The following is a 23,762-nucleotide window of genomic DNA, read 5'->3' as shown; positions in this document are numbered from 1 at the left end:
CCTGACACTTTCATTTCGTAAAACTGAGTGAAAGCAAGGGAAGAGGATGTTGGGCTCAAAATCTGCTCTGTGGTTTGAAGACATTCTGAGTTAAAGATGATTGTTATACTGCGTCTGGTGCTGTAGGCAAAGTTTTCTGTATTGTTTTTAAATTCTCCTGTACCATTTCAGGGAAAACCCCAGGGCTGCTTCCTCCGCTCACTCCAGTACTGACTGGCTTAAAAGTAAACTGATAATCATTAGAGTAAATCTGTCAAAACTTTTTTATTTACTAATAGAGTACGGAGGGGTTAAAACCAGTCAGTTTATTTATTTTTTTGTATTATGCTGGGAGTGGTTTTCCCTTCTTTTCTTGTCGTGAGGACATAATAGGAAATAAAGAAAAAATCTCTCCTTGCCTAATTGTCACTAGTACAGGTGTCCCCATCGGAAAATGCATTTTCACCTCCCATTTCTATGAAATTTGTAACTGTCCTCAGACCCCTTCCGTTCTCTTTCTACAATTCCTCTGTAGGTCAGTTGATGACCTTGAATGGCTTACAATACCATCTCTATGCTGATGACACCAAATCCTCTTCACTCCTACCACTTCCTCAAAGTCAATTTTTCAAAACCTGAGCTCATAATATTTCTACACCCCCCACCATCCCCCATGTTTCCTCCACCGACTATTTCATTGACATCAGTAAAACAAGTATCAGAACCTGCTCTCATCCCAGGGCGGCAGGTGTAATCCTGGGCTCTAACCTCTCCTCCTGGGCCCACATTCAATCACTGTCTAAATCTTGCCTCCTTCACCTCCGTAACATTTCCAAAATGCCCTCCCCTTTATTAATGAAGGGCACCACAAAGATATGAATTCTCTCCCTTGTTGTCTCTTGCTTCAACTATTGCAGCACCCTCTTCATAGGCCTATCTTTACACAGGCTCCCCCTTCAGCTTATCATGATTGTCAGTACCAGACTCATCTGCTATATCAACTGCTTAATGCCTGCCACCCCTCTCTGCCAATCCCTTTACTGGCTTCCACTTGCCCAGCTAATGAAATCCAGTATACTAAAAACAACATACAAAATCATTAATCGAAATCATCTCAAAATATCACCCAAACTGATCTCTTTGCTCCTCTCAAGACCTCCTGCTCTTTAGCTCTCTCATCACCTCTTCCCATTCTTGCCTCTAGGACTTCTCCAGAGCCGCTGTTATCCTCTGAAACTCCCTAACCCAATCTATCTCCTACTCTGTCTGCCTTTAGGGGATCCCTGAAAGCCCTTCAAGATCAAGTCTTTTCAGAGAAGCCTATCTTGCCTCCGCCTACTAACTGAACTTTTACTTTCTCCATCATCTTATCCTCGTACAGTTATTAACTTTTTGTATCACTACCCTTTTATATTGTAAGCTATCATGAACAGGGCCCTTCTAACCCTCTTGTCTGTGCAAACACTTCAAACACTGTTGATGCCATTTCAATCCTGTATAATAGCTTCCCTATTACTTTCCATGCCCATGAAAGTTGTCACCAAAACAAATTGAAAAGGTACAATATATCTTTTTTTTTTCTGGAAGGTACAGCTAGTAATAAATACCCTCAGTAAATCTAGAATTTAAGTGCCACACGTACGTGGGTTTTCACAGCATCCTTCAGCAGCCAGTTCTTGTATTATTGTATCATTTTTTTTTTAAAGCCCCACGAAGGAGGCAGTACCCAAAACGCATAAGTTAAACAGTAAATTTTACTGTAAAAAGTCTGCAACTGGATCTGGACATGATCATGACTGAAAATTCTTCAGTGTGTAGAACCCAATATTCAAATTCTCCATATTTACACCACCACCATACTATTCAAGAGATAGAAATTACACAAAATAAATATATATATATATATATATATATATATATATATATATATATATATATATATATATAACCTCAGGGTTACATTGCTATTAAAAGAGAAGTATGGCCAAAGTTTGTTTGGCTATACTTCTATGGATCACAGGAATGCAGTTCGTTCTGCACTCCTGGGATCTGTTTTCAGCCAACAGCGGGCCAAAGCCCTGTCAGCTGATGTCACAGAGGCGGTCTAGACTTATATCTCAAATATCTCAACCGTATGGTCGGGATCCGCCCAGAAGCCTGAACCAGCAGCTTGCTCAGGTGGTGCAGTGATTGAATTTTACTGATCCTCTCATTTTTGCTATTCTATTAGTGCAAAGACTGAGGGCCCTTTTATACCAGTGCTCAGCAGTAATGCATGTGCTTGATGCATGTCACTGCATGTGTTTTAAAGAAAAAGTGTGGGATTTGAAAAATTACACACACATACTCATTTTCATGCTGCAGCATCAGTGTGATGCTGCAGCTTTCCCACATCGTCTCGAACACAGAGAACTGAGTAATCATATTACTGCTGATTTCTCAGTTCTCTGCTCATGGAGAGCAGTGACTGTCAGTCACCTCTCTCCACTCTGCCCCTCCAGCGCTCACTGGAGGGGCAGCGCTCACTACTTTTTTGTCAAAGTAGAACTAAAAGAGGAGGGTTATAACTCCTATATTTTTTTGCCATCTGTAATTTACTTTACTTCACCTGATTTCCATTTACTTTCTTTCCCATTCCCACAACAGAAAATTGTCTCCCAAGTGAAGGAAATCCCATCTTAGACAATTGTCATCAGGACCTGTACCCCCATTGGAAGATTTCACCCCTATTCCTGTTCTGGTGACAGCTCAAAATTAGGGATTTTTTTGTCATGTCAAAAAGAGAAGGTGAATCTCTTTAAGGCTCCTTTTACACGTGTGCAACTTGGGTTCCGACTTGTGAGACCCCAAGTCGCAGGACATGTGAAATTTAATGTATTTCTATGAGCGCCATTCCTACTGACACTACAGAAGTCGCTGTGACCTCAGAAAAGGTTCCTGTGCTACTTTGGTCCGACTTTTGATGCAACTTTGGTCCAGAGAATGTAGTCAGATCAAAATCGCACCAAACGTTTGTCAAAGTCGCACTGTAAATGCAAGTCGCGTCATCTCACAAGTGTGAAAAGAGCCTAACAGGTACAAAGACAGCAATAAAACCCGACTGGTCTTCTAATTATATATTTATATATAATTTATATATTATGTATTTATATATTCTGTTGCAGCCATACTCAAGCTTGAGTGTGTGTGACTTGGGTGCAGTAACCTCAAAGAGAGGGGAACTGGAGCAGGGGAACACTTTGCCCAAGAATTTGGGACACTCAGAAGACAAAGGAAACTATAGTGATGTTATAGCTCTTCCTGGGAGGGGTGTTTCTGAATAGTTCTAAAGGCTGCCTGACTGATTGGTGGATGTGTCTGAGAGAAGATATCTCCTAGCCAATCATGAGTTTTAAATTGGGGAGAAGGTGATAAAGGGGCAGCTCACAGGAGCGAGAATGTTAGTTGGAAATATTCCAGTGAACAATACTCCATGTGGGGTGTGTCTTTAGCAGCATCCTGGCAAAAGGCCTTCCTGGGCTTAAGATGGGTATGTGCTTGTTGTCCCTTTGGGTGGTGTGGCCTCCAAGAGTTAAGAGTGCTGCAGAGGTGACAGAGATGCTTGCCTGCTTCACTTCCCTGCTTAGTAATGGAGAGCAATGGGAGCCTCAGGTACTCATTACTACATGGGAGCGTGCGAGGGAGCTCAGGGCGACTCAAAGAGGGAGAGACTCAGACCAAAAGATGTGGGCATGCAGTGGCAGGAGACTAAAAGGCAGCTAACCAACTTAATAATAACATCCAGCCATGTGTCTTGATAGGATGGCTACATAAAGTGTAATCGGAAATCATAAAAACCCTCCTGAAGTAAATGCTGCTGCAGGCTCACTCCATTGCTGATCACAAGCCTAAGGTTTTTGGGCATTAAGATTCCACTTCAAATTGTCAAGATTTTCATATATTGGAAAGAAGGCAAGCCACATGAAATATTTTGTGTTGTTGTGTTTAATCGTATTTTCCATCCAACTCAAAGCAAACCTAATGTTTTTTTGTTTTTATTTTATGCAATATTGGAATTGAGCAGTCAGTCATGTGATCTCTGCTGATGGATTGGTTTAATATGACTTTCCTGTTCAGCAGAGACCATGTGATCTAAGTCGTCACTGTTAGTTAGGAAGGTTGACCATCATAGTTATATGACCAATTATCATAATTATTATAGACCAATAGAAAGGCTTAGGAAGGTGCAGCATCAAACTCAACTTTGGCACACAAAAAAATTTAACATTTCAAATAACTTCAGCCACTGATCTCTCAGGATCTTCTGGTCAACATGACATGCAGTTTTTACAGATTACCAGGTTTGTGACAGGGTCACTTTAAGTAAACATTTGCATATACGTCGGTTTTAAATTTCTTTTTTTTTTTACCTTAGTGGAGGGGACTTGCCTCATCCTATTGTCCTCCTCTAACCTCCAGCTCTCCATGAAAGGGTCTCGTGACTCCTCCTAACAGGTCTCATGAGCAAACGCGTGCAGCGTTTTCATCTGAAGGACCGTGAGACGAACGTGACATTCACTCTAAAGCCATAAAAAAAATAACCCCAGCCTCGCACAGTCTGAGTATTGATATTCTACTCGGGATTCCGTTCCCCTCTACTCCCACCAACTTTTATTTCACTCTTCTTTTGCTTTGATCACAATTTTGACATTTCCAAACCACAAACGGAGCTGCTTGCTGAAACAGAGGCTGATTTCTCTGAGTTCACGCGGAATTATTGAAGAAAGATTCCCTTAACTTTGTTAGGAATGTTGAAAAAAGTTTGAAAATGTCAGAGAATTTTTTTCAGGAAAGCTAATTGAAACTTTGGCTCTTTCTGGAAGGAAAGTAGACCTTTTGTTGGGTCCTTACTCAGCGTAAATAAATTGAGCACAATTATATAGTTACGTTTGGTTACTGAAATATCTGTGCTACTGAACTACTATTATTTTTATTATATTATGTATAAAGTGGTTGACTACATTGTCCTTTCCATAATCACTGTATCTCCTCTTAGAAGGATCCTTTAAGTCGTTCTGGGGTGTGAAAAAGCATTCTTATGCCCCATCCGACGGAAAATGTTCGATAGGAGCTTGGTGTCGGAAATTCCGACCGTCTGTAGGCTCCATCGGACATTTTCCATCGGAATTTCCGTCACACAGAATTTGAGATCTGGATCTCAAATTTTCCGACAACAAAATCCGTTGTCGTAAATTCCGATCGTGTGTACACAATTCCGACGCACAAAGTTCCACGCATGCTCGGAAACAAGCAGAAGAGCCGCACTGGCTATTGAACTTCATTTTTCTCGGCTCGTCGTACGTGTTGTACGTCACCGCGTTCTTGACGTTCGGAATTTCCGACAAGATTTGTGTGACTGTGTGTATGCAAGACAAGTTTGAGCCAACATCCGTCGGAAGAAATCCATGGATTTTGTTGTCGGAATGTCCGATCGTGTGTACGGGGCATTACTGTGCAGCACCTATAGGATTTGTCCTGTTAACAAAGAATATTCTGATCCTGGGTGGAATATTATCTTTTTTAAATTATTTACAATACAGTCTTCTTACCCCCCCCACATACACACACTATTTCTTTTACTCCGGTTTTTAAAAGGGTGGCAAATATTTTTATTTTACAATACCTAAGGGGAGGGTTTAACCAGGTCAAAATATTTGAACTATTTATACAGTAGGTGTTATTATAATACATTCATCTGTAATCTTAGATTTTTTTCAGGCACAAAAATCCCCTCTATTGCCGCTCTGGGATGTGTTCTTGTCAGTGGCGCAGCGTGGGTTGTCAGCGCCCAGGGCAAGGCAAGTAATTTGGGCCCCCTAACCTGCGGACTTTTAGCACTCCCTGAGTCTCTTCCCTTCCTACAATAGTACTGACCAGCCTGATTCCTACACTGACCACTACACTAACCTACCTGACCACTACACTAACCTGCCTGATTCCTACACTGACCTACCTGACCACTGCACTAACCTGCCTGATTCCTACACTGACCTACCTGATTCCTACCCTGACCACTACACTAACCTGCCTGATTCCTACGCTGACCTACCTGACTACTGCACTAACCTACCTGATTCCTACACTGACCTACCTGACCACTACATTAACCTACCTGATTCTTACACTGACTTACCTGACCACTACACTAACCTACCTGATTCCTACACTGACTTACCTGACCACTGCACTAACCTACCTGATTCCTACCTGACCACTACATTAACCTACCTGATTCCTACACTGACCTACCTAAATCCTACACTGACCTACCTGACCACTACACTACACTGTCCACTACACTACCTGACCACTACACTACACTGACCTACCTGACCACTACACTACACTGTCCATTACACTGTCCACTACACTACACTGTCCACACTGACCACTACATTACACTTATTCCCTGTACACACGGTCGGACATTGATCGGACATTCCAACAACAAAATCCATGGATTTTTTCTGACGGATGTTGGCTCAAACTTGTCTTGCATACACACGGTCACACAAAGTTGTCGGAAAATCCGATCGTTTTAAAAGCGGTGACGTAAAACACGTACGTCGGGACTATAAACGGGGCAGTAGCCAATAGCTTTCGTCTCTTAATTTATTCTGAGCATACGTGGCACTTTGTGCGTCGGATTTGTGATTAGTGAAATCGAAATTTCCGACAACGGATTTTGTTGTCGGAAAATTTTATAGCAAGCTCTCAAACTTTGTGTGTCGGAAATTCCGACGGAAAATGTGTGATGGAGCCCACACTCGGTCGGAATTTCCGACAACAATGTCCAATCACACATTTTCCGTCGAAAATTCCGACCGTGTGTACAGGGCATTATACTGACACCAGACCTTTCTTTTATTTTTACTGACTCTAACTGCTTGTCTTATCTCTCTAATCTCTCTGGCTGGCTGCTCCCTCTCCCCAGACCGTATCCACCCCCTTACCTGCAGCTTGTAGCTTCCATCAGTTTGGAGAAGAGGGGGGAGCCTGGAGGAGGTGAAGAAAGCAGCGGTGTTCACAACGAGGTGGAGGCGGAGGTGGGACTCCAGGAGCAACGATGATTGCGGATAGGCCAGCCCCATCGCAATCACGGATAGGCCAGCCCCACCGCAATCATGGATAGGCCAGCCCCACTGCAATCACGGATAGGCCAGCCCCGCTGCGATCACTGATAGGCCAGCCCCGCTGCAATCACGGATAGGCCAGCCCGCCAGGGCCGCCGCATATGACCCCATTCGCCAAATCACACGGCCACAACCACAGTTGAGCTCAGGGACACAGGAAGTAAACATTAGGGGGACAAAACCAGCAGTGACACACACTGCCTGGCGCGGGATTTCGCCCCCCTAATGCTGCATACACACGATCGGAAAATCGGCCAGCAAAAGACGGATGAGAGCTTTTGGTCGGAAAATGCGACCGTGTGTATGCTCCATCAGACTTTTGCTGGCCGAATTCCAGCCAGCAAAAGATTGAGAGCATGTTCTCAATTTTTTGGTCGGAAAAATTTCCCCTCCAAAAATGCGATCGTCTGTAGCAATTCCGACGCACAAAATTCCTACGCATGCTCAGAAACAATTCGACGCATGCTCCGAAGCATTGAACGTAATTTTCTTGGCTCCTCGTAGTGTTGTACATCACCGCGTTCTTGACGGTCGAAAGTTCAGCAAACTTTTGTGTGACCGTGTGTATGCAAGGCAAGCTTGAGCGGAATCCTGTCAGAAAAGCCATCATATCTTTTTCCGACGAGAAGTCCAATCATGTGTACACGGCATAAGTGTTGCGCCCAGGGCCACAGTCCCCTCCGCACCCCCCCACTGGTTCTTGTGACAAAGGATATACTCTTCATGGGTGGGAAATTGTGTAGTCGTAGGCAGGTTCTATTTTGTGAAAGGCAGTTAATATGGAAGAGAGCAGATATTAAAGAAGCAGAGAGGGTTAGCTCTCCACAATATGAACATGTCAGCCATCATTTAAGATACTGTATATCTAAACCCAATCACTAAAATCTTATATAAGCTTTAACATATTCATTTAAAATTTGTTATTAGATTTTTTAACACTTCAGCTTTCAGTAAAATAATACCTGGTTATCTTGTTTCTTATTCAGACACTTCCTGTTATGTGCTGACAATGCTCTATCTCTGTTTCCAAATTGTGCTCCAGCATGCTCACCCTGTCACGTGCCTACAAGTGTCGACACAGAATGAGCAGGCATGGTCCACTGTTGTCACTATCAGGAAGCCCTGTAAGAGCAAAAAAGAGCATCCGAAGCTGGAGAAAGTGCCTGTAGACATGAAGTGGTTGAAAGAGGCTAGAGGAGATCAGCACTACCGAGAGGGAAAAAAAAAAGAATGAAAGAGATGAAAACAGTATTTTGCAAAAAAAAGGCAATTTTTTCTTATACACAGCACTATGGGCAAACTAAATGCCATCTAGCTAGGGTTCCACTTTAACAGTGTAACAAGGTCTGTAAAAATATGAATAAATACATATTTCAGTCTGTTACACTGTGCATACTGTTGAACTTAAAGTAGATGTAAACCCGATTCATGAAATTTGAGTTGGGCACATATATCTGCAGTGTTTTGTTATCTCTCTTCAAAGCACTATGTCCTGTACCTGTCTCCTGCTCAGTTCTGTTATCAGCCTAACTCCTGACAAGTACTCCATCACATATGATAAAAGCAGCCTGAGTTTTGTGTTGGGGAGGATGCTATAAAGATAGATTAGCACAGAGCTGAACAATTCAACAAACAGAGCTGAAAATCTCTACCTATGAGGAGAGGGGGTGTGTGCCTTTCCTCCAATCAGCTGTCTCGGCTGTATTCCCAGGATTCAAGGGGTTGTAAAGGTATTTTTTTTTTCTTTAAAAATAACAAACATGTTATACTTACCTTCACTGTGCACAGAGTGGCCCCGAACCTGCTTTTCTGGGGTCCCTCGGCGGCTGTCTCAGCTCCTCCCCGCAATAACTAACCACCTTAATGCGAGCTCCCTCGCATGGTGGATAGTTATTGCGGGCACGCTCCCGTGATACAGCCGGTGGCTATAGCCGCTCGCTGTATCACTCGGCCCTGCCCCCCGGCGCGCCACGTCATTGGATGTGATTGACAGCAGCGCGAGCCAATGGCTGCGCTGCTTTCAATCCATCCACTATAGCCAATCAGCAACCAGGCTGATCGGCTGAATGGAGGTCGGGAACGAGCAGGCGAGTTTTTGAGGTGTCAGGTAAGTAAAACGGGGGGGCTGGGGGCGGCGGTATTATCAAAAGTTTTTTCACCTTAATGCATAGAATGCATTAAGGTGAAAAAATTTATACCTTTACAACCCCTTTCACTGAGGTGCGAACCAGGAAGAGAAAATCTAACATGATCTGAACTTTCTAAACAGTATATAAAGATGAAGACAGCAGATATACATGTAAAACTTATATAGGGAGATTTGTTTCATCCCTGTGTTATCAACTGAGGCTGTTCACTTCACTGGGTATATGTGAGAGTTTACATCCACTTTAAGCTGCACAGTCTCTGCTCCTTCCCTGTACTAGTACATGGAGAAACATCCCTTGGCAATACTGACAGTGGGAATGCAACATGTGTTGAAGATTTTTCTATGTTCCTGTCCTTTGGCTTACTGGATTTTTTTACTGTTCCTGTGGTTGACCTGTCCCTGCCTCACCAGGGAGTTTTCGAAGGAGCGAGAGAAGGCCAAGGCCCGGGGTGATTTCCAGAAGTTGAGAGAGAAGCAGCAGCTAGAGGAGGACTTGAAAGGGTATCTAGACTGGATCACACAGGCCGAGGACATCGATCCTGAGAATGAAGACGAGGACATAGATGAAGACAAACCACGGAACAGTGAGTGCTTCTTTCAGTACCTTTGTTACACACTTGATTATACATAAAATATACGAGTAGTAATAGGGGGCACTTGGCATGTGTTCATGTGTGCACCAGCACCATGTGAGGGTAAATATGTGTTCTCTGCTTTGATAGATGGACTTTTTGTCTACTGGGCTTGTTGGAATTTTTTTTTGATTAGCCTGCTTCAGCTGGTGCAGATCAAGATCAGTGCAGAGAGTCCTGCTGTCAGAATACCATGTCCCAGTGGGGAGGATTTATCTATCCACTTTATTGTGTGGGTGCTGGCTGATGAAAAAAAAAAGAGTAATCTATGGCCAGCTTTACCCATGGTCTCTTGTCACCACTGCAGGCTCCAGAAAAATTCTGTTCCACTTTCCCATCTTCCAGGTTGTAGAAGAGGGTAGGTTCTTGCTGCTGTCTGTCAAACTGCTAGGAGGTGGGAGGAGCAGAAGCTTGACTTTTCCAGGAGTTGTGTGTCTCTATGGGCTAGCATATATTACATTTCTGCTGTTGGGTTTAGATACACTCTAAATAAATTGTACATCTTGATACGCCTCCTTTAAGGACTTATCAGGCCAGCTACAGATAATTCTGCTAGCATGTGGTAACTGCCAGCATTTGTCCCGCATCCCTCCGCATTTGTGTCATTGCTGTGATTTATGGCCTGACCTCTCCCTCCAATGACACAAAACGGACAACCTGCTTGAGTCTGTAATCAAAACATATCTTGCCCTTAATGAACTGAGACGTTTGTCCGGGAAAGGAGGGCAGAAACAAGTCGAGTGCCGCATGCGAATTCTCTCAGGCCCTGTCTCCCGTCCTTTATTGGCACCCGCTAGAGCGTAAAATAATTCTCCGCTAAATTTAACAAGATTATATGGAAAATTCAGCCCTGGAAGGCATTCTGCATGGGCTTGTCTGAACGCCGGGGCAGTGTGACACAGACTGATCATCTCCTGCCAGACAGGGGGATTGTGCTCATCCATGTGTCTGAAATGAAAACTGTCTGGGGTGTATACAGTAGTGAAAACCATTACAGCCCCATAGCACGTTTAAAATCGAAAAGGATATTGTGATTGGCTGCTATAGACAGCATACAGTGGGGACGGAAAGTATTCAGACCCCCTTAAATTTTTCACTCTTTCTTATATTGCAGCCATTTGCTAAAATCATTTAGGTTCATTTTTTTTCCTCATTAATGTACACACAGCACCCCATATTGACAGAAAAACACAGAATTGTTGAAATTTCACATGGTCCTAAGTATTCAGACCCTTTGCTGTGACACTCATATATTTAACTCAGGTGCTGTCCATTTCTTCTGATCATCCTTGAGATGGTTCTACACCTTTATTTGAGTCCAGCGGTGTTTGATTATACTGATTGAACTTGTTTAGTAAAGCCACACACCTGTCTATATAAGACCTTACAGCTCACAGTGCATGTCAGAGCAAATGAAAATCATGAGGTCAAACAAACTGCCTGAAGAGCTCAGAGACAGAATTGTGGCAAGGCACAGATCTGGCCAAGGTTACAAAAAAATTTCTGCTGCACTTAAGGTTCCTAAGAGCACAGTGGCCTCCATAATCCTTAAATGAAAGATGTTTGGGACGACCAGAACCCTTCCTAGAGCTGGCCGTCCGGCCAAACTGAGCTATTGGGGGAGAGAGGTGAAGAAGAACCCAAATATCACTGTGGCTGAGCTCCAGAGATGCAGTTGGGAGATGGGAGAAAGTTGTAGAAAGTCAACCATCACTGCAGCCCTCCACCAGTTGGGGCTTTATGGCAGAGTAGCCCGATGGAAGCCTCTCCTCAGTGCAAGACACATGAAAGCCTGCATGGAGTTTGCTAAAAAAAACACCTGAAGGACTCCAAGATGGTGAGAAATAAGATTCTTTGGTCTGATGAGACCAAGCTAGAACTTGCTGGCCTTTATTCTAAGCGGTATGTGTGGAGAAAACCAGGCACTGCTCATCACCTGTCCAATACAGTCCCAACAGTGAAGCATGGTGGTGGCAGCATCGTGCTGTGGGGGTGTTTTTCAGCTGCAGGGACAGGACGACTGGTTGCAATCGGGGGAAAGATGAATACGGCCAAGTGCAGGGATATCCTGGATGAAAACCTTCTCCAGAGTTCTCAGGACCTCGGACTGGGCCGAAGGTTTACCTTCCAACAAGACAATGACCCTAAGCACACAGCTAAAATAACGAAGGAGGGGCTTCACAACAACTCCGTGACTGTTCTTGAATGGCCCAGCCAGAGCCCTGACTTAAACCCAATTGAGCATCTCTGGAGAGACCTAAAAATGGTTGTCCACCAACGTTTACCATCCAACCTGACAGAACTGGAGAGGATCTGCAAGGAGGAATGGCAGAGGATTCCCAAATCCAGGTGTGAAAAACTTGTTGCATCTTTCCCAAAAAGACTCATGGCTTTATTAGATCAAAAGGGTGCTTCTACTAAATACTGAGCAAAGGGTCTGAATACTTAGGCCCATGTGATATTTCAGTTTTTCTTTTTTAATAAATCTGCAAAAATGTCAACAATTCTGTGTTTTTCTGTCAATACGGGGTGCTGTGTGTACATTGATGAGGAAAAAAAATGAACTTAAATGATTTAAGCAAATGGCTGCAATATAACAAAGAGTGAAAAATTTAAGGGGGTCTAAATACTTTCTGTCCCCACTGTAGGTTTTAGTTCAGACATTCTAATACTGTAACTATATAAAAATGTAAAACAAAAGTCCTGTCTGTCTTATAATATTTTAAATGGGGCATGAGGAGACCAGTCTGTATATTTAAAGGAGAACTCCTCTATGCACTCTTTGCATCTACACTGACAACATGTCCTAATCCTAAAATCAATTTGAAGAAACAACAACATTTTCTGTGAAAAATCCTGTGTGTAGAATTTATTTGCAAATTATGGTGGAAAATAGGTATTTTTTCAATATCAAAAGTTCATCTCAATACTTATATCCTTTGTTGGCAATGATAGAGGTCAAACGTTTTCTGTAAATCTTCACAAGGTTGTCACACACTGTTGCTGGTATGATGGCCCATTCCTCCATGCAGATCTCCTCTAGAGCAGTGATGTTTTGGGGCTGTCGCTGGGCAACACAGACAACTCCCTCCAAAGGTTTTCTATGGGGTTGAGATCTGGAGACAGGCTAGGCCACTCCAGGACCTTGAAATGCTTCTTACGAAGCCACTCCTTCATTGCCTGGGCAGTGTGTTTGGGATCATTGTCATTCTGAAAGACCCAGCCACGTTTCATCTTTAATGCCCTTGCTGATGGGAGGAGGTTTGCACTCAAAATCTCACGATACATGGCCCCATTCATTCTTTTATGTACATGGATCAGTCGTCCTGTTCCCTTTGCAGAGAAACCGCCCCAAAGCATGATGTTTCCACTCCCATGCTTCACAGTAGGTATGGTGTTCTTTGGTTGCAACTCAGCATTCTCTCTCCTCCAAACACGACGAGTTGTGTTTCTACCAAACAGTTCTTCTTTGGTTTCATCTGACCATATGACATTCTCCCAATCCTTTTCTGGATCATCCAAATGCTCTCTAGCAAACCTCAGACGGGCCCGGACATGTACTGGCTTAAGCAGGGGGACACATCTGGCACTGCAGGATCCTGAGTTCCTGGCGGCGTAGGGTGTTACTGATGGTAGCCTTTGTTACGTTGGTCCCAGCTCTCTGTAGGTCATTCACTAGGTCCCCCCATGTGGTTCTGAGATTTTTGCTCACCGTTCTTGTGATCATTTTGACCCCACGGGGTGAGATCTTGCTTGGAGCCCCAGATCGAGGGAGATTATCAGTGGTCTTGTATGCCTTCCATTTTCTAATTATTGCTCCCACAGTTGATTTCTTCACACCAAGCTGCTTGCCTATTGCAGATTCAGTCCTCCCAGCCTGATGCAGGTCTACAATTTTGTTTCTGGTGTCCTTCAACAGCCCTTTGGTCTTCACCATAGTGGAGTTTGAAGTGTGACTGAGGTTGTGAACAGGTGTCTTTTATACTGATAACAAGTTCAAACAGGTGCCATTAATACAGGTAATGAGTGGAGGACAAAGGAGTCTCTTAAAGAAGAAGATACAGGTCTGCGAGAGCCAGAAATCTTGCTTGTTTGTAGGTGACCAAATATTTATTTTCCACCATAATTTGCAAATAAATTCTTTCAAAAATCAGACAATGTGGTTGTCTGGATTTGTTTCCACATTTTGTCTCTCATCTTTTTAAGTGGGACACAATTGGTGGCTGACTAAATACTTTTTTGCCCCACTGTATATATATATATAAAAATATATTTAAATTTCCTTTTTTATCCTGGTGATGTATTTATATTGGACCTCTCTTCTTTTCAGTGAGTATGCCAACCAGTGAGACAGAGTCTGTGAACACTGACAATGTAGGCAGTGGCGATGTGGATGAAGAAGGCTGCGGAGTTCGGTTGGCGTGAGTATTATTGTGCATATTTTTCAATGTCTTTTTTCAAATTGGTGTGTGTGTTTACAAATGTGACTAGCCTAATGCTATTAATATTTTCTACCAATAGTTTGTTTCTTATTCCATTTGCATGGTTCACTCATTACGGATGCACTTTTGCCTTTCTATATGGGAACACACAGTGCATAGGTATATCTGGCTGAACCCAGCTCTGCAGGGCTTGCATACGGTTCAGTCTATAAAGCATGCATTAAAAGCTGTGGCAGTGTTACTGCATAACCAGGACAACTGTAATGTTGGAGAAAATGTGGCACTGTACTGGAGGAGAGTGGGGCAGATAGGCCTTTTGTTTTGGTTAATTTATAATAACAGTATAACTAAAGGCAAATTTTTTTTAAGTTTTGTATAGAGTAGAGAGGGATTAGAACCCCTGTCAGTTTTTATTGCTGTCTGTGTCTTTGTTAGGGAGATCCCCCCTCTCTATTTGTCCTGTTTACCATTATCATTGAAAGTGAAAGTAAAAGAATATCACAAATTTTGGGTTGTCCCCAAAAAAGTAATAGAGGGGAAATCCTCCAATGGGGACACTAGTTCTGGTTACCTGGGGGTCCCCAAGGGATTCCCTATAGTTGCAGGGATTTCTACTCACGTCCTGTTTGGCTTTAGGACAGGAAGTGAAGGGAAATCTCTGCAATGGGACAAAGATGGTAAAAATAAACCTTACTGGGGTTATAGCTCTCCCTTGCTCTATCCAAAATGAAAAAAAAAACAAAACGGAAAATTTTATCAAATACTTACCGTAATTTTCCTTTCCTGACGCCAAACCATGGCAGCATACTAGTGATAGGCTCTGTCTCTCTTCCACTCCCTAAGGACCAGTGAATAGCATATATTAAAGGCCTAGTTAGGCCCCAACCCATTCTTAGTAATTAGCTACATACCGAAACTTACAAGGGTGGATCTGTATGCTGCCATGGTTTGGCGTCAGGAATGGAAAATTACGGTAAGTATTTGATGCAGTTTTCCCTTTTCCTGATGCCACCTTGCCAGCATACTAGTGATAAATAACTAGCTGACAGGGTCTGTTCTACTTGTCAAATCAATTTTTAATTAGAATGGGACAGAAGACGGAACAGTCCTTCCTCTGCATTCCACTAATGGCAAGATACCCCAGATCTACTCCGTACCGCTTGAAAAGGTATCCTGGGGTGACCATGATACTTCCCTGCAGATGGATTCCATGGATGCCTTTCAATGGGCAGCCCATGAGACCGAAACTGCTCTGGGAGAGTATGTATCCAGTGCTGAAGGAGGTTCACAACCCCTCGCCCGATATGCACGACCAAACCTACTAAGTCCAGGAGGTAACCTCTTTTCCCTGACAAATTCCAGCTGGAAAGATGAAAGGCTTATTACGTGATCTGAAAAGGGCAATTGTGGATAGGGACTTCGAATTCTGTACATGTCCAATTTGTGTGACTCTCCTGAGTGATCCTCTGGGAAGTTAGGCAATGCCCAGATGACTGTTAGATGGAGGGTTGTTGCTACCCTTGATACAAGATGATCTATCAGACACAAGTCTACTCCTTCTGGAAAGAAAATAATATCTTTTTTCTGAAGCTCTTGGAGCTTGAATCTTAAACATCCTTCTGCTTGAAGATCTTGCGATACATACTGCCTAGTAGATAATGTCACAAACTGAACAATGTTCTGTTGGAGCAAATGGTCAAACTAATTTGAAATCCAGCAACACCGATAGATTCCACTGGGAAAGATCCTCCTTTGTGGTGGTCGAAACCTCCTGTCTTCAAAATTTGTACAAACAAAAGGATTTCCGGCACATTCAAGCATTGTTATTGCCAACCTAGTCGACACTTGCAATCTCAAGGAATATAGGCTAAGGCTCATGTCTAATCTGGTCTACAAGAAGTCCAGAACAGCTGTCACCGGAGGTGCAGTAGTGTCAATATCTCGCCCTGCTGAGAAATAACGCAAACTTGTTCCAGATTTTGGCATAGATGTTGTTAGTAAAGTGCCTTCTCACTCTCCACAAGGTAGAGATCATCCTGGAACAGGCTAGGTTCTCAAGCTTCCCCTATCAGTCTTCCTGTTTGCAGCCACGGCCTGCGTATGTGCAAAGGGGAATTGGCTTCTGTCTCATGAGATGAATGGCCATGAAAACTCAAGGCCCTCATTGTCAAAATGGAGGAATGGATATGACTACCATGTTCACTCTCGAGAGCCTTAAGAGGAATCTCGTTACGAGAAATGTTGTTGGAAAATGTATAGGCTAGATTGCAGATCCATGGAGAAAATCAAGGCATTCGTCCCCTCTGCCTTTGTTTGCGGAACTGATTCAGACATCCTCCTAAGTTTGAAATTGCTGTGAGAAGCAATGGATGGGAATCTCCCATTGGACTGAACCGACAGTTTCTCGCAGTGTGCCTTCCAGGCTATCTTTGCCGAGATGAATAGTAATTGTGATATAGTATAATGGTTCTAACGGGGCGACAGATTCACCGTCTTCAGCCACCACCGTATACACCTACTCATACTGAGTGACAGTTGATAACTGTGCCAGACTTTGTTTCCTCTATTGTGCTAAGAATCCCAGCTCAAACTGTCAAAGTCAGAGCGCCCAAGGGATTATTGGTATGACGACATTGTGCTCCAAAGATTGAGACACTGAGAAATGGTCAAAGTGGAGATTACTGTCTTCAGCATTCCTTCTTTACGTTAGAAAGAGTTAATAAACCAGCCATATCCCCACAGGGTGTTTATGAGAATCTCTTGGTGCATCAGCAATTGTTTCAGACCTCTGGATAGAAGAATAATGTTGTCCAGATAGTGGCGCGCCCGGAGAACTTGTTCTGTGAGTGGAGCTACCACTGCACCGAGAACCCTTTTGAAAAGTCTTGGAGACCTGCATAGGCCAAAAGGCAGACTGCTAAATGGAAATGTGTCTAGCCGATCGCAAGCTTACCAATTATAAAAGAAAGAAATATTTTGGGATGTTTAGTCATCATGAAGATCCAAAAATAGCATTTTGCCATCTGGCTGCGCTGGTTTAATGGACTCCATTTTGAAGATCTCTAAGGGGATAAAAAAGTTTAACGCCTTCAGATCTACAACCAGACGCTAGCCGCAGGCTGTCCACCCGTCAGAGTAGCGGAACTAAGTGGGTTAACGCCACCAACCGAGGTGCCAGGATGCTCATCTTGTGACCGGCAACTAGGAGGGGTCTGCCTGGCCGAGATAATTGAAAAAAAGTACATCATAAAATCTCACGCCACCCTCTTCAATAACAATGATATTTGAGTGTTACCTGTCAACTGCGAACTCCTCCAGGCAGTCTTTACTCACCAGCCTACTGGGCATAGGTATTGCACCACAGGCGCTGCAGGACTTTTGCTGGGACGGTAGCGTTGCTCTAAGAAGAAGATACAAGGGACCAAAGGAGTGAATTTAATGAATTAGCTTCCCCCCCCCAAGCCTCAGCCCACAGACACTTACTTACTGGCAGATTTAGTTCCTAAAGAGGAAACACTGCAGGACCCCATCAAGACCCACAGAAGGGGTTTCCAGGCTGTTTAGCGCAATTTAGTGGCCCGAGCGCTGGGACTTCGCACTGGGAGAGGCTCAACCCAGCCGGATGCTGCACGGAGGCAGAGGTACATAGTACTGCTTACCCTTCACTGGTGCGTGGAGGTATGAGAAAAAAAAGAAGAATGGGGTGGGGCCTAACTAGGCCTTTAATCTATGCTATTCACTGGTCCTGAGGGAGTGGAAGAGAGACGGAGCCTATCGTTAGTATTCTGCCATGGTGGCATCAGCAAAAAGTTTTGCCTATAGTTCTACTTTAAAACTATATAACATGTAAGGCGTATAATAATAAACTCCACCCTCTATGCCAGATAAACCCTGCTTTCCATACCAGTAAAGGAGATGGACATTTAAAAAAAAAACTAATGTTATTCAAAAGAAACTCCAGATTTAGCCAAAAGTGCAATTTGTAATTGCACGACTGCTAAAAAATAGGTGCATTTTTTTAAAACCTTTTTTTATACTGAAAAAGCAGATGAAAAAAAGCAAATGTTACAACCACAATAATCATTTTTTGTTTTATGACTGCAGCTCTCAAGAGAGCAAGGAAGAGAAACAAGTTCTGGTATCCTCAGCATCTCTGTTGCACTAGCTATTTCTATTGGTGCTGTCAATCTTATGTTTGCTATGTGAACAGCACCATCTAGTGGCCAAAGGTGTCATGTACAGCTCATTCTCAGGATGGCAAGGGATGCACGACATCATAAATTATTTTATGTCTCAGACTTGCTAGAAAAGGATGCAGGGCTTCATATATTGTTTTATGGCTCAAAAATGTTAGGATGCAGAGCTTTATACATTATTTAATGACATACTTTTTCTTATAATTAAGACCTGCCAGCAGTGATGGGAAGCCACGCAGGCAGATTTCTAAATTCTGTACCTCTGTGACTTGAAGAGCTATGTGAACCCCTAGAAAATGTATTTTTACACAAAGGATTGTTGCTTATCTGACATTCCAGAGGTATGGATGTTGATACAGACTATAGTATAGTTCCCAAAGTTCATCTTTAATGCATCTAGACAATAAAGGCACATCTGCAGATATAACTGTTTACATTTTCTCTGTGTTCACCCTACAATCAAGAGTCCAGATTGTACTGGCTTTCTTTGGTTACATTAAGCCCCTATGTCACCTTCCAGCAGTTACATTGAATCAGGACCCCTTTAGCTGTGTGTGCTTTCAAGAGCTCGCTTACCATTAGCTGTCAGAGGGTATCCAGTGTGAAAGTCTTTGTGGATGCTTCCTTTTGTGTCCTTTGTGTTTACATTGCTCTACACAAGCTTTCTTTCACACTGTAAAAGTTGTGTGCTGTTCTTCATGGTTGCAGGAATTTAGATACTGAATCAACTAGGTAAGAAGGTCAACATTATTTTTATTTTATCTGCCCAAATTGTATATGTGTCAGAAACCAAGAATCAGACTGAGACAGAAGTACAGTTAAATCTCACTTGTTTAATAATAATAAAAAAAGGTAAACAGAGTAAACGTAGTCAAAACATAGCCAGGGTTCAGGAACCGGAATGGATAGTCAGACAAGCCAAAACGTCAGGGAGCCAGAGATGAGTGTGGTAGAACAGCAAGCAGGATCTGGAGTCAGAAGGAATGTCAGCCAAGCAACAGGAACACAGGAGAGCGTCTCTAGAGATGTGACCAAGGCGAAGGCAAAGATAATCTGGGCTGGACAGCTTAAGTAGGCAGGACTGATGAGCAGGATATCATCAACAGGTGACTCACTGTGGAGAGATAGGAGCTGGCAATTAGCCGACAGCTGAGCGGCCACCTCAGAGAAGGAAGAGCTGAGCACAGCCCTGACAATATGGTAGCTGGAAGTAGCTTAAATCATACAGAGTTGGGTGTATAAAGGATCCAGAATATTCAGTCTTAAAGTATAACTAGCGTCAAAACTTTTGTTTTAGTTTTGGATAGAGTGCTGAGGGAATAAAACCCTTGTCAGATTTTATTGCTGTCTGTGCCCCCCATTAAGGAGATTCTCCCTCTCTAAATCTACACAATGGGACACAAATGGCAAACTAAGAAGAAAAAAGAACCCTGACGGGGGTTATAACCCTTCCTTGCTCTATCCCAAATGATAAAAAAAGTTTTGCCTATAGTTCTATTTTAAAGTATATGTATAGCCAAAATGTTTTTATGTTGTTTTGAATAGAGAAGAAAAGGGTTAAAACCCCTATCAACTTATTGCTCTCCGTGCCCCATTAGGAAGATTTCTCGGCACTCTCTTCTCTCTGATGTGATATCTCTCCAAAGTGGGGGGAAGACCCTCCTTAAACAACTGTTTAGAACAGCTGGCCCCATTGGAATATTTCTCCTCTATTCCGGGTCTGGTGACAACTCCAATACTTAATTGTTTCTTGTGTCAATTTAGTTCCCATAAATACCATAGATTTGTTCTAGACATTCCCATCTGCATATATTTCCTTTATGGTTCTGTGTACAATTCATTCTGCTCTCTCAATATTTCCCTTTCTAGACACCTATTCAGCTTCAGAGCGCAGAGAGTGTATGTCATGAGGAGTGATAATCTGGACTGAAAGAACACATCCCCAGCATTTAGATGATAATGTTCCTCTCTGCTTACCACTGGATGGTGCAGACTTTTGGTGCTGTGATGTGCTGATCAGTTGCTTGATCACTGTTCCAGAAGCAGGTTTGATAATGTAATTAAGCAGCAACTGATAGGCAGACTCCATAGCTAAAGGCTACACTATCCAGTGTCCAGCTCTGTCTCTGGAACATGCACATGTAAAGGGTGCCTAGGGCAGTGTTTCTCAACTCCAGTCCTCGAGGTGCCCCTACAGGTCATGTTTCTGGGTTTCCCTTTGAAGAAACGGCTGTGGTAATTACTAAGGCAGTGAAACTGATCAAATCATCTGTGCAAAATAATGGAAAGCCTAAAAACATGACCTGCTGGGGCGCCTTGAGGACTGGAGTTGAGAAACACTGGCTTAGGGATGTGTTCCTTCACTGTTGCAATCAGCAGGAAGCTGATATTTCACTCCCACTGCTGGCTATTATGAAGAAATGGAAAGAACAGAAGGTGCAACTACAGACATATTTTAAAGTGAGAAAGACTATTAACAATACTAATACAGAATTTTGAATCAGTGATTCAAGTATAACAAAAAGCATTTTTGTTTTTTATATTTTAGATGGTTGGAGAGGGATTAGAACACCTGTCTGTTTTTTATATCTGTGTTCCTTATGGGGGATCCACCCTTTCTATTTGTCCCGGTGACTGTTATCACCAAGAGTGAAAGTGAAAGAAAATCCCAAATTTTGGGTTGTTACCAGAGAGGAGACACTAGTTCTTGTGACCCTGGTGACAACCAGGGTTTACCTCACTTTCCCTCACATTCTGTTTTGGCTATGGGATAGGTAGTGAAGGAAGATCTTCCCAATGGGACACAGGTGGCAGAAAAACTGAAAAGGTGATATAACCCTCTCTTAGGCTGGGTTCACACTGGTCCGACAAACACTCCGACATTGGGAGCTCATGTCGCATGACATGTGAAATTCAATGTTTCCCTATGGGAGCCGTCCTAACTGGTCCGACACAAGTCGTTCCGACTTTAGAAATGCTCCCTGTACTACTTTGGTCCGACTTTGATCCTACTTCAGCCCATTGACTATCATTGAAGTCGGATCAAAGTCGGATCGCCGTCTTGCATGATCCGACCTCGGCATGCGACTTGTGCTCTGATGATCTTGAGGGGGAACTCCGCGCCAAATTTTAAATTAAAAAACGGCATGGGTTCCCCCCTCCAAGAGCATACCAGGCCCTTGGGTCTGGTATGGACCTTAAGGGGAACCCCCCTGGCCGTTGGTTGTCGGGGTCTGCGGGCGGGGGGCTTATCAGAATCCGGGAGCCCCCTTTAATAAGGGGGCCCCCAGATCCCGGCCCCCCACCCTTTGTGAATGAGTATGGGGTACATCGTACCCCTACCCATTCACCTAGGGAAAAAAGTGTCAATGAAAAAACACAGTACACAGGTTTTTAAAGTAATTTATTAGGCAGCTCTGGAGTCTTCTTCCGACTCCGGGGTCTTCTTCCGACTTCGGGGGTCTCTCCGGCATCTCCTCCCGGTGTCCTGATCTTCTGCCGGCTCCTCTGCTATCTTCTGCGGCTCTTTTGCTAGCGGTGGCCCGGACTTCTGCCTTCTGCCTTCTTGTCTTCTTCCCTCTTCTCTTCCAGAGATGTTGACACGATGCTCTCTCCAGCTGGAATGCTCTCTGAGCGATCCGCAATGGACTTATATAGGCGGTGACCCCGCCCCCTTATGAGGTCACAGTCCCGGGGCATGCTGGGACTGTGCCTTCATAAGGGGGCGTGGTCAACATCACCCGATGACCACGCCCACTTATGACGGCGCAGTCTCATGTCTTAGGGGGCGGGGTCACCGCCTATATAAGTCATAGCAGAGCGCACAGACAGCATTACAGCCAGAGAGAGCGTCATGTCAACATCTCTGGAAGAGAAGAGGGAAGAAGACGATCCAGATGTCTGGGCCACCGCTAGCAAAAGAGCGGCAGAAGATAGCGGAGGAGCCGGCAGAAGATCCAGACACCGGGAGAAGACGCCGGAGAGAAACCCGGAGTCGGAAGAAGACCCCTGGAGCTGCCTAATAAATTACTTTAAAAACCTGTGTACTGTGTTTTTTTATTGACACTTTTTTCCCTAGGTGAATGGATAGGGGTACCTCATACTCATTCACATAGGGTGGGGGGCCGGGATCTGGGGGCCACCTTATTAAAGGGGGCTCCCGGATTCTGATAAGCCCCTCGCCCGCAGACCCCAACAACCGACGGCCAGGGTTGTCGGGAAAGGGCCCTTGTCCTCATCAACATGGGGACAAGGTGCTTTGGGGTGGGGGGGCCTGCAGGGCCCCCCCTGCCCCAAAGCACCCACCCCCCCATGTTGAGGGCATGCGGCCTGGTACGGTTCAGGAGGAGAGGGCCGCTCGCTCGTCCCCACCCCATTCCTGATCGGCCGGGCTGCGTGCTCAGATAAGGGTCTGGTATGGATTTGGGGGGACCCCCACGCCGTTTTTTCGGCGTTAGGGGGTGCCCCTTAATGTCCATACCATACCCAAGGGCCTGGTATGCTCCTGGAGGGGGAACCCATGCCGTTTTTTAATTAAAAATTTGGCGCGGAGTTCCCCCTCAAGATTCATACCAAACACAGTGCCTGGCATTGGCGGGGATCCAAGTCGGATCCCTGTTCATTGAAAGCCGGACCCATGCCGGCCCCAAGTCGCAGGGCAAAGTCGGATCCAAAGTAGGACAGCTGTCGTGTCGCACCAGTGTGAACCCAGCCTAACTCTATCCAAAATAATAAAATTAGCCCATAGTTCTACTTTAATGCTCTTTATTAATACTTAATGTACGAAATATGACTTTAGTTCTCCTTTAACTTATGGAAAAGTTTAAGTTCTAAGATGCTGAACAACTGTGGAATCTGATATACAAACTCTTCCACAGGCTATTCTGCTACAGCTGCCATGGTAACAAGCTAGGGAGGAATACCAAGTACAGTATGCCTTTAAATTAAATTTATATTTCAGTGAGAAAAAAAAACTATTTGGATACACTATAATTAATTTAGCAAGCTTTATTGCAGATTCTTTCCTGCTTCAGCTCTCTAGATTTTGACATAGGCCATTCTAGAGCTCTTGTTGAAGGGGAACACTATGCGGGACAGTCCGTCTTTGTGATCACATGATTGTCTCCAGCACCCCCCATGGCTGTGGTGTCTCATCGGAGATAAAACAGTCACTGCGATAAACCTAAAGAGAG

The 23,762-nt window shown here is 43.9% G+C and overlaps 1 protein-coding gene across 6 annotated transcripts in view; it reads left to right on the top strand.

Moving 5' to 3' along the window:
• The window catches only part of CACNA1C (calcium voltage-gated channel subunit alpha1 C), a 780,229-nt gene that overhangs the window by 462,511 nt on the left and 293,956 nt on the right, over window positions 1–23,762 (top strand). For all 6 annotated transcript variants that reach the window (XM_073621582.1, XM_073621580.1, XM_073621584.1 and 3 more), the window contains exons 9-10: window positions 9,712–9,884; window positions 14,263–14,353. In XM_073621582.1, the coding sequence (XP_073477683.1) occupies window positions 9,712–9,884; window positions 14,263–14,353 (264 nt within the window). The remainder of the gene's footprint in view (window positions 1–9,711; window positions 9,885–14,262; window positions 14,354–23,762) is intronic.

This window comes from Aquarana catesbeiana, linkage group LG03 (assembly GCF_042186555.1).
Source record: "Aquarana catesbeiana isolate 2022-GZ linkage group LG03, ASM4218655v1, whole genome shotgun sequence".
Classification (NCBI taxonomy): Eukaryota; Metazoa; Chordata; class Amphibia; order Anura; family Ranidae; genus Aquarana; species Aquarana catesbeiana.
This window is presented reverse-complemented; position numbering and strand designations above follow the sequence as displayed.